At 53.5% G+C, this 10728-nt stretch overlaps 2 protein-coding genes across 3 annotated transcripts; one reads left to right on the forward strand and one right to left on the reverse strand.

The window, feature by feature from the left end:
- The first annotated feature begins 948 nt into the window (after window positions 1-948).
- On the forward strand, window positions 949-7195 carry LOC307074947 (uncharacterized protein). Of its 2 annotated transcripts, none has more exons than XM_079735374.1 (10): window positions 949-1199; window positions 1486-1685; window positions 2663-2764; window positions 3181-3273; window positions 3700-3810; window positions 3998-4115; window positions 4246-5215; window positions 5308-5369; window positions 5491-5888; window positions 6356-7195. In XM_079735374.1, exons 1-10 carry the CDS (start codon window positions 1178-1180, stop codon window positions 7076-7078), a joined length of 2799 nt encoding a protein of 932 aa, XP_079591500.1. In that variant the 5' UTR covers window positions 949-1177; the 3' UTR covers window positions 7079-7195. The 2 variants fall into 2 exon arrangements, with proteins under 2 accessions (XP_079591500.1, XP_079591501.1); XM_079735375.1 differs by having other exon boundaries at window positions 3187-3273.
- Window positions 7196-7371: 176 nt separating this feature from the next.
- Window positions 7372-10505, reverse strand: apex1 (APEX nuclease (multifunctional DNA repair enzyme) 1). The gene is made up of 5 exons (XM_079735091.1): window positions 10459-10505; window positions 9730-9909; window positions 9218-9381; window positions 8662-8851; window positions 7372-8269 (listed from the first exon to the last, which is right to left on the reverse strand). The coding sequence occupies exons 2-5, from the start codon at window positions 9791-9793 to the stop codon at window positions 7755-7757; spliced, it is 933 nt and encodes a 310-aa protein (XP_079591217.1). The 5' UTR covers window positions 9794-9909; window positions 10459-10505; the 3' UTR covers window positions 7372-7754.
- Between the last annotated feature and the right edge of the window lie 223 nt (window positions 10506-10728).

Consider the following 10728-nt stretch of genomic DNA (forward strand, 5'->3'; position numbering starts at 1 on the left):
ACACAGTACTCTAACACTGTCAGGTTCAGCAGTTTAAACCCGTCGTTAATCAACCTTATTGATCCTAGTAATCCTACATCAATAACTAACTAAATAAAAGTTGTCAGATTCACTACTTAACTTCGTACTTTGAATTTTTGGTCATCAGAATGTCCTGAAACTTCGTGGGTGACCCTATGGGGTCGTAAACTATAACCTTGAAGTGAAATGAGCCTGGAATAACAAGGCATTTTCTTTTAAATGTAATCCAAAATCATATTTAATGCCTCATATTTGAATGTTTGGTGGGCTTTTATTTTGAAACTACGCATCAGAATGTCCTGAAAGTTCTTGGGTGACCCCATGGGGTCGTGAACTATAATCCTGATATGAATTGAGCCTGGAATAACAGGGCATTTCCCTTTAAATTGAATCCAAAATCATACATAATATGTGTAATATTTCAATATCTAGCAGGCTTTTAATTTGAAACTACACATCAGAATGTCCTGAAACGTCTTAAGTGACCCTATGGGGTTGTGAACTATAACCCTGACGTGAAATGACCCTGGAATAACAGGGCATTATTTTTTAAATTGAACCCTAAGTCATATGTAATATGTCTCATATTTGAATGTTTGGTGGGTTTTTTCTTTGAAACTACACATCAGAATGTCCTGAAAGTTAATTTCCATCCCTGACAGACACACACACACACACACACACACACACACACACACACACACACACACACACACACACACACACACACACACACACACACACACACACACACACCTTTCCACCGTACTTTCTGTGAAAACTTTTAAAGACGTTGGTCATCCACTTGTAATCCCAGTGTGATCCGGCGTGTAATCCCAGTATGATCCGCAGGGGGCGGTGGTGAGATATGAACGCACGGAGGAAATATATCGGTCTTCCGGCTGAGGAAGAGGAAGTTCACAAGAAGTGACGTGTATGAGTCCGGTGTGTTTTCCTAGCCACAGATAATATCAACTGAAGGTTTTATAAATCCTTGATTAGTGACGTGTGTGTTGAGATATAAACGGACGAATTTTAACCGGGAGATTAAAGAATGTTAACGCGGCGTTAGTTTGGTCTGTTTGCTCATGCCACCAGTTAGCTTGCAGCTAACCTGCTCCACGGGCATCGAACCCGCGACCCCCTGAGCCCTGGCATGGGACCTGATCTGGGAACAGGTGGGTGAAGTGTTCACACCTTTGGGTTTATGGTTTCTTTTGTTGTTAGAAGATCTAAGTCTTCATCCTCTATTTAACAATAAACACCAAAGACTTTATGTAAGATTATTTTTGATTACTTGTCTCATTCGTACAGGCAGACACACACACACACACACACACACACACACAGAGGTATGCACACAGCAACTTGTGCACAAACATACACACACGTACACATTTGTGTGTCAGAGTTATTTTTAAGTATAGCATTTGTTTAATTTAATATTATGTCTCCCTGCTCCAGAGGCCCTCCCCCTGCCCTCGCTGCGCCTGCTGGTGTCCCCCCTGCAGCTGAGCGTGGCGGTGATGTGGCGGGTGCTCCACCGGCTGGAGGTGCAGCACTACTGGGCGGTGGCCCGGTTCGTGGGCCTCCTGCTGGAGATGGTCCCCGAGCTGCTGCTGGACCCCCACTGGACCCCGCTGGGCAGCGGCCTGCGGGCCAAGGTGAGCTGCCTCTGGGGTCTCAAGATAAAGGCGTTTTGTTCAATTCAATTCAAAGTTTTATTGGTCAGGTGTTTGCAAAAATAACGTTTTACATACAGTGAAATTAAAAAGGGGCCACCACTCTGTCATTCATTGTGCAAATTACTGGAACCTGAATAAATAATAGATAATAGTAATTTAAAAACATCTCTTAATGAGGTGATGCTATAAAAAAAAGGTATATAAATATAAAAGTGTGCCAGTTATAGTCCACCAGAGTCAAGCAGTCTAACTGCCTGCAGAAAGGAGCTCCTCCTCAGTCTCTCAGTCCGAGCTTTAAGGCACGTAGGCGTCTGCCTGACTGCAGCAGGGTTAAGAGGCCAGCATCTGGGTGAGAGGCGTCTTGCCTGATTTTCCTGGCTCTTGCCCTCACCCTCTTGCTGTATGTATATTCCAGGGTGGGGAGGGGTAACCTAATGGTTCGCTCTGTTGAGCACAAAACTTCAGAGGGTCTGCAGTTTTGGGGAAGTAACCAAACCCTTTTCATGGACAATTATTTATAGACAAGGAATCATGTTTTAGGGTTAGGGTTTGGTTTTCGGGTTTGATTTTAGGACAAGGGTTTGGTTTTAGGGCCAGGGTTTGGTTTTAGGGTTAGGGTTTGGCTTAAGGGTTTGGTTAAAGGGTTTGGTTTTAGGGTTTGGTTAAGGGGTCTGGTTTTTGGGTTAGGGTTTTGTTTTAGGGTTAGGGTTTGGTTTTAGGGTGAGGTTTAGGGTTAGGGTCTGGTTATAGAGTTTGGTTTTAGGGTAAGGGTTTGGTTTTTGGGTTACGGTCTGGTTATAGGGGTTTGTTTTAGGGTAAGGGTTTGGTTATATGGTCAGCGTTTCCTGTGGGTTGGGTTTTAGGGTTTGTTTTTTCATTCTAGGGTTGAGATACCAAATATTCCCTATACTGGATGGCTCCTATTCTGAAGTCTTCTTCCCCCCCCCCCCCCCCAGTATATCCTGGAGCTGTGTCGGGCTGACCAACCTGTGGACCCAGAGCAGATCAGGGCACTCCTGGACACGGTCGCTAGGCCACACCCCCCCAGAGCTGGACAGGTGAGCTCACCTGGCCCTCTACACGGGAGGGAACGGGTCGGAGGATTTCATTCAATACGACTGCGGTACAAGCGCACAACAACATGGTATTTATCATCAGACGCACAACGTACCGCACACAGGGTCGTTCTGGAAGATGAGGGTCGTACGATGAGGCGAGGGTTGCTTCGAAGCATCGCCGTTCAAAACAAACACACGCAAGACATATTTAATGGAATGTGTATCTCTGTAGTGCCCTACAAACTCTCTACACTGGCAACCATCTCCTCCACCAACACACACGCCTTCTTAGTTTAGCCCGTGGTTCCAATTTTTATCTGTTGAACATACTGTACATATACCTCCTGGGGTTCACGTTTTAAGATCTGAATTGATAATCAGGTTGAACTCATTTGATGACCTGATTGTTGTTGTAGGAGCAGGAGGAGGAGGAGCCTGTGGAGGCTAACTTCGTGGAGCTGGTCCACACGATGCTCAAAGACCCGGAAGTTAAACAGCACTTTTTCACGGTGAGATCTCCTCTACATCTACCTCCTCCTCCTCTGTGACTCTCCTCCAGGGGGTGCTGTTGTCTGACCTGTGCTCCTCCTCCAGGAGGTGCTGTTGTCTGACCTGTGCCCCTCCTCCAGAGGTGCTGTTGTCTGACCTGTGCTCCTCCTCCAGGAGGTGCTGTTGTCTGACCTGTGCTCCTCCTCCAGAGGTGCTGTTGTCTGACCTGTGCTCCTCCTCCAGAGGTGCTGTTGTCTGACCTGTGCTGCTCCTCCAGCAGGTCCTGTTGTCTGACCTGTTCTCCTCCTCCAGAGGTGCTGTTGTCTGACCTGTGCTCCTCCTCCAGGAGGTGCTGTTGTCTGACCTGTGTTCCTCCTCCAGAGGTGCTGTTGTCTGACCTGTGCTCCTCCAGAGGTGCTGTTGTCTGACCTGTGCTCCTCCTCCAGGAGGTGTTCCCAGTGGCGTACGGTCCGGACTACGACCAGGACCTCCTCACCCTTTTTGAAGAACTCCTCTACCGACTGGCCCAGCTGCTCCCGGTCCCTGACCTCGGACAGGTGAGTGACGACATCACTTCCTTCCAGAGGACTTCTGACAGGGAAATGGGAGATAATGGCTACCGGTGCATCGATGGCTACCTGCCTCACAATACTGGCGTTTCTGGGGGCAGCGCAGGCCTAAGGGGGCAGGCTGTGCAGAGACTAGGAGAACTAAGGGAAGTGTCTCTGGCGTTTCCCTCTGCAGACGGTGTCGTGGCTGGGCAGCAGCAGCAGCTCTCTCCTGGACGACTGCTCCGTCTCCTCCACCCACCTGAGGTGTTTACTGCAGCACCACCGACAGCTTGGTCACCTGGAGGAGCACGGTGAGAACCCAGCAGAACCACGAGAACCAACACACTGAACGAATGAAGGAAGGTTCTTCACGAGTCAAAGCTTTGTGTAATCAGGGTTTGTCTGTGGATGGATCCTCTGACAATGTGATTGGTTCCCCAGTTCCTCCCTCCTCTATGGGCAACTGCATCCTGTCCTCCCTGGCCGGCCCGCCCCCAGCCAGGCCCCACAGCCAATCAGCTTCACCACAGCGCCTCGGGGACCATGCCCCCCTCGCCCCATTCGCAGACGGAGTGGCCAAGGTCGTCATGGTGACGGACTACGCCGAGGTGGAGCTCGGCACCACCAGCCACCCGCCGGAAGAGGTGGGGGAGTGCGTGGAGGAGGTCGTCACGGAGACGGAGGTCGTCACGGAGACGGAGGAGGAGGGGGCTCCGACGGTGGAAGACCCCGCCTTCCCCGACGAGATGAAACAGGAACAGGAAGGGGAGGCGGCGTCCCCGGCCTGCCCCCACGTCTGCCCCGACTGCCCGAAGCGGTTCCGCTTCGCCTCGTCGCTCACCGCCCACCGGGTGGTGCACACCCGGGAGCGGCCCCACCGCTGCCCCGCCTGCGGCCGCTGCTTCTCCTTCCGCCAGTCGCTGGACCGCCACAGGCACACGCACGAGACGCCCCCCGGGACGGCCACGCCCCGAAGCGAACACGAGACGGCCGCGGCCCTGAGCGAGCCACAGACGACCACGCCCCAGACGGCGCCTGGCAGCGGCGGCCGGGACGCGCGCTCGCTCCGCGGCAGGAGGTTGAGCTGTGAGCCGGCGCCGGCGGAACCTGAGAGTTCCGGCGAGGAGCCGCCGCCCCCCCGGGTGAAGCAGGAGGCGGGGGCGGACGGAGACGACGGCGGCATCGGTGGTGAGCGGGGTGGGTCGGGGATCGGGCGGGTGGAGGCCCTGGCGCCGGCGCTGGTGGAGCAGGTGGTGTCCCTGGTGGCGGTGCGGAGCAGCGGCCGCAAGAGGAAGCCCACCATGAAGGTCCAGGTCATCAACCTGCAGAGGAGCCTGGGGAGGAGCGGGGCCAGCCTGGGGCCGGAGCCTAAGAGGAGGAAGCAGGGCGGGGCCGCGGCGCCCTTCGACAGGTGAGGCTCGGTCCGGTCGGGGGTTCCGGGGGGTCGTGGCGCTGGGGCCTGTATCCGTGGTAACCCCAGTGTCGTCCCTGTCGTCCCCGCAGCTCGGAGCACTCGTACGGTTCCGCTGAGGGCTTCCCGGGTTCCACGGCGGCCGAGGGGGACGGTGAGTCGGAGCGAGGTCCGGAACATCACAGTGGAGGGTCGGAATCCCTCCGGACCTCGTGGGTCCACTGTTTGAAAAAGCTTCAGAGTCAAACCGTAACGTTACATATCTTACCGCCCAGCCGCAGACCCAGTCCTCCGGGCTCCTCCTCCTCCTCCCGGCGCCGGTGGTCAGGACGCCGCGGACGACGCCCCCGCCGCCGACCTACGGGACGGCCGCTTCGGCTGCCCCGACTGCGCCAAGAGCTTCCGCTTCCGCTCGCTGTTGGCGTCGCACCGGCGCGTCCACACGGGCGAGCAGCCCTTCCTCTGCCCGGCCTGCGGGCGCCGCTTCTCCTTCAAGCAGTCGCTGGAGCGCCACCGCCGCACGCACGGACCCGGGCCACCCGCCGAGCTGCGGGACCCCGGGGGGTGCCACCCGGACCCCGGGGGCGGGGCCTTCCTCTGCTCCCGCTGCGGGCGCTCCTTCAGCGCCATGTCGGCGCTGCTCCGGCACGCCAGGACGCACGGCGAGGAGACGGTAGGACCATCTTAGGGGTTCAAGTTTAGTGCAGTGTTGTTGGGGACTCTGTTTGGGGTTTTACTGGTCTGTTGATGTTGGCCATTTTATTTTGGGGTGGCTGAACAGAGGTAGTTATTTAAAACTGACAGGGATACATTTACATTCAATTTACTTTTATCAAAAGCGAAATACAATGAGTACATTTGTCAGAAAAAAACACTACCAATCGCTAGGTTAACCAATTCCCTGTATGCAACAAAGATAGCCAAAATAAGATGCTACACAATGCTAGGTACTATTTTTTAAGTACCAGGATGTACAACATTTAATAAGTGCCTACGTTAAGTGCAACATTACACTACAGCGCCCTCTGTAGGTTGGCCTGCTAAGCAGCTCCCACGTCTATAACATTCACCTTTCTGCCTTCATATGTACTTCTTCAGCGTGGACCTCAGTGTTGTAACTCTGTTTTCCCCGATCCCTAGCCGACGGGGCCCTCGGGCGGGGCCCCGCCCCCCGGGGACCTGGAGGAGGCGGCGCTCCACACCTGCGACTGCGGCAAGTCGTTCCCGTACCGCGCGGCGCTCACGGCCCACCAGCGCGTGCACCGCGAGGAGCGGCCGCACGCCTGCGCCCACTGCCCCAAGCGCTTCCTGTACCGCGGCGGGCTGACGAGCCACGCCAAGACGCACTGCGAAGACAAGCCCTTCGCCTGCTCCTTCTGCGGCAAGAGCTTCAAGCGCGAGCGCAACATGAAGAAGCACGAGCGCTGCCACACGCGCGACGGCGTGTTCCGCTGCTCGCAGTGCGACAAGAGCTTCGTGTACAAGGCCACGCTGACGCGCCACGAGCTGACGCACTCGGGCGAACGGCCCTTCCTCTGCTGCGACTGCGGCAAGGGCTTCTACTCGCACGCCGAGTTGCTGAAACACGAGCGCTTCCACACGGGCCACAAGCCCTTCCAGTGCCCCTTCTGCGGCAAGCGCTTCACGCAGTCCTGCTACCTGACCATCCACGTGCGCTACCACACGGGGGCGCGGCCGTACGCGTGCCCCGACTGCGACAAGAGCTTCATGAGCGCCAACCGGCTGAAGAGGCACCAGCGCACGCACACCGGAGAGAAGCCCTACCTGTGCCCCGAGTGTGGGCGGGGCTTCAGGCAGTCGTACCACCTCAAGGTGCACCTGAGGACGCACGCCTATGCCTAGGACACGCCCCCTCCCCTGAGGACCCACGTCTAGGGCACACCCCTGCGGTTCACCTGAGGAGCAACGCCTACACCTAGGCCACGCCCCCCACTCGCACTCCTGGGGGTCAGAGGTCATCAAGCTAACACTAAAGAATGAGTTTCTATTAAACATGATTCACGACGTCTGTCGAGATTCAAATCGTCTTCATTCTCCTGGGACGGGTTTTGTGTAGAAGCGTTAAAGTGAAAACAAAAATGCTCTAAAAAGCAGGGCCTAAATGTGTTGGCTCCAAATAATAAATCATGTTTGATAAGAAATATTTTTATTAAGTTTGGCAACAAAAATATGAAATTACAACTTAGGAATAGAGGGTACTCCAACATCGGGTATGAAAAATGTTAATTAATCTGCTCACCTTGTAGTCAAGTGTGTTTGCACTCAAACAGAAATACCAAATCTATTTTTCTACAAACTCGTTTTTTGGGTCACTTAACCGATGAACGTGACATACAGTAAGTAGCACCAGGAAGTCACAGGACAACACATCTAAAGAGAAACCAAACTCTAAACCTCAGACCCCAGTAATCGGTCTATAGGGGTAAGGACCACTTTCTACCAACACTTAGCATCAGAGTTCAGAGTTTGGTTTCCCTTCAACAGAGCTTTAGGGCTGGTCGCTGCAGGAGGCGGTTGCCTAGACGACCAGAAACAGGCTGATGGGGCAGTGGTCGCTACCCATGGCTTGGTTGCGGATCTTGCTGTCGCACAGGCCGGGCATCAGGCCCTCGGAGAGCAGGAAGTAGTCGAGGCGCCAGCCCACGTTCTTGGAGCGCGAGTTCATCATGTAGGTCCAGAAGGAGTAGGCGTTGGCCTGCTCGGGGTAGCGGTGGCGGAAGCTGTCAGTGAAGCCGGCGGCCAGCAGCGTGGTGAAGCCCTCGCGCTCCTCCACCGTGAAGCCTGCGTTCTTTTTGTTGCCCTTGGGGTTCTTGAGGTCGATCTCCTGGTGGGCCACGTTCAGGTCGCCGCACATCACCACGGGCTTGCTCTCCTCAAGGCCGAGCAGGTAGGCCTGGAGGTCCGCGTCCCAGGTCTTGCGGTACTCAAGCCGCACCAGGCCCTTGCCCGAGTTGGGGACGTAGGTGGTGACCAGGAAGAAGGCGGGGAACTCTGCGGTGATGACACGCCCCTCCTTGTCGTGCTCCTCCTTGCCTTGGGGACGCGAGGAGAAACCGTTTAAACATCTGGTCGCACACTTCGTTCTGCTTCACAGCTACAACTTTTCAAATGCAATTTCCAACATAAGTTGAGTGATTCTAAGTTAAAATGTGATTCTGATTAAGTAAACCTCGACCAAAGTCCTGGCTCTAGGAGGCCTACAGGTAGGGGTCAGGGGTCATCTGGCTCTAGGAGGCCTAAAGGGAGGGGTCAGGGGTCATCTGGCTCTAGGAGGCCTAAAGGGAGGGGTCAGGGGTCATCTGGCTCTAGGAGGCCTAAAGGGAGGGGTCAGGGGTCATCTGGCTCTAGGAGGCCTAAAGGGAGGGGTCAGGGGTCCCTTGCTCCAACTAGAACTACACCGTAAGAGAGGGCTGTGGGTTCCTCACCGATGCCGTAGGTGACGTTGATCGGCTCCGTCTTGCAGAGCATGGCCACGCCGCTGTAGCCGTCCTTCTCCGCGCTCAGCCAGTACTTGTGGGGGAACTCCGGCATGGAGGTGATCTCCGCCGGGAGAGACTTCTCGTTACACTTTGTCTCCTGGAGACACAAGATGTCTGGGGCCTCCTCACGCACCCACTGGGGGGGGGGGGGGGGGGAATTAAGAGAGAGACCAGAGATAGTGAGTGACAAGAGAGAGAGAGACCAGAGAGGGAGAGACCAAAGAGAGGGAGAGACAATAGAGACCAGAGGGACAGAGAGAGGGAGAGACCAGAAAGGGAGAGACAATAGAGAGGGAGAGACCAGAGAAAAAGAGACCAGAGTGGGAGAGAGACCAGAGAGGGAGAGAAGGAGAGAACAGAGAAGGAGAGAAACCAGAGAGAGACCAGAGGGAGAGAGAGAGATAAGCAGCAGACCAATGAAAAGTTCTCAAGTTGCTGGAGATACAGAGAACTATGACAGGCGACCAGAAGTCGTGTGGTCCAGGTAAGGCTTCAGACTGACCTCCAGGCCCTTCTTCTTGACCCAGGCCCGCAGGCCATCCACGTTCCAGGAGGTGATCTTCATGTTGGCCTCGCGGCCGTCGGCGGCGGCGGTCACATCGGGGGGGTCCTCGTACAGGATGGGGGGCTCCGGCTCCTTCCCCTTCTTTGCCTTCTTAGGGGTCGCTGTGGAGAGGGTCAGACCTTTACTTTATCTTGTTCGGGCAAACCCTTCAGCAGCAGGTACTTTGATGTACTTTACTAATTCAGTGCTTCAGCGTGATACAGTTAAAATAGTATAAGTGGTAGAAGTTGTATTATAGCATTAGTAGAATTGTATAAGAATTATTGGTATTATTAATCTTAATTATTATTATGTGTATTATTATTAGTACTATTGTAGCAGTAGTATTGTAGAAGTAATAGTAGTTGTATTAGTGGTGTAATAGTATTATAGAAATAGTATATTTTAGTATTGTACTAGTATTAATACAGTACTATAAGTTTATAGTTGTAGTAATAATAAAGTAGTACCGGTTTCATTGTCCTCGTCTCCTGACGCCGGCTCGGCCGCCTCTGCCTTCTTTCCTCTCTTCATCCCGTCGGACACTCTGTGCACACTCAAACCTCTCACACACACAGCTCTCACACGCACACCTGTCAAGCACACACCTGACACACACACGCCTCTCAAGCAACGCAACACACACGCGGCTGAGAGGTGCGAGGGATGAAATGAGAAGCACTTTATAAATCAATGAGAAGCACTTTACAAATCAAACTCTTCCCTGCAGCGGGACCCTGAAGCTGATTGAAACGAGGACACTAAATGTTATGTTGGTTTGCGGCTGTGTTGAGACATCCTCAACGCATCGGTTGTGGTGCTAGAAGACTTCGAGGTTCCGTTAAACACCCAAACAACCAATGAGGAGTTCTGCTCCATGAGGAAGAGGACAGAGGAGCTGTGATGGATTAAAGTAAACCCTGAACCATATCTGATGACTTTTTAAACATGGACTCGTTCATTGAGGAGGCTAATGCTATCGTTAGCTCCTCATGTTGGACAAAGGGAGAGGGAATCAAAAGGGACGTGTGTGTGTGTGTGTGTGTGTGTGTGTGTGTGTGTTTGTGTGTGCGTGTGTGTGCAGATTAAGTCTCCCTGCAGACTCACCGCGGGTATAATGTTCATAAAGTGCAGAATGCGTTGCAAATGTTTCAGTGAGAGGTTTAAAGAGTTTGAAGAGCGTAATGAAGAGTACTCACACAACAGGACGGAGAGCTGCGCAGTCTTCACCACTCCGACACAAAGACACGAGAAGAGACTCGGGGCGCATGCGTAGTCGCTAAAGGACGCTCGAATAGTGCCTGGTAAATAAATAAAAAACATTTATTTCAGGATAGGATAGGATTTCTAGGATAAAATATCGCAGAATTGGATGAAGTTATCAAGACAATGTAATTAGTCTGGTTAATTCTGTTAACGTCGTGGGCCGGTGCGGTGGTTCTCATCAGGCGGATTAACGAACAGCTAAT

The sequence above is a fragment of the Pollachius pollachius genome (genome assembly GCF_949987615.1).
Source record: "Pollachius pollachius genome assembly, chromosome: 4".
Classification (NCBI taxonomy): domain Eukaryota; kingdom Metazoa; phylum Chordata; class Actinopteri; order Gadiformes; family Gadidae; genus Pollachius; species Pollachius pollachius.

What these genes read in the sequence shown, in the direction of transcription:
- apex1 (XM_079735091.1), bottom strand. Translation starts at nt 9,793, where the DNA reads ATGAAGAGAGGAAAGAAGGCAGAGGCGGCCGAGCCGGCGTCAGGAGAC. An exon ending in TCAAGAAGAAGGGCCTGGAG is followed by an intron (nt 8,852 to 9,217) that starts GTCAGTCTGAAG and finishes CCCCCCCCCCAG; the next exon opens with TGGGTGCGTGAGGAGGCCCC. An exon ending in CAACGTCACCTACGGCATCG is followed by an intron (nt 8,270 to 8,661) that starts GTGAGGAACCCA and finishes CGCGTCCCCAAG; the next exon opens with GCAAGGAGGAGCACGACAAG.
- LOC307074947 (XM_079735374.1), top strand. Translation starts at nt 1,178, where the DNA reads ATGGGACCTGATCTGGGAACAG. An exon ending in GGGACCTGATCTGGGAACAG is followed by an intron (nt 1,200 to 1,485) that starts GTGGGTGAAGTG and finishes TCCCTGCTCCAG; the next exon opens with AGGCCCTCCCCCTGCCCTCG. An exon ending in TGGTCACCTGGAGGAGCACG is followed by an intron (nt 4,116 to 4,245) that starts GTGAGAACCCAG and finishes TTGGTTCCCCAG; the next exon opens with TTCCTCCCTCCTCTATGGGC.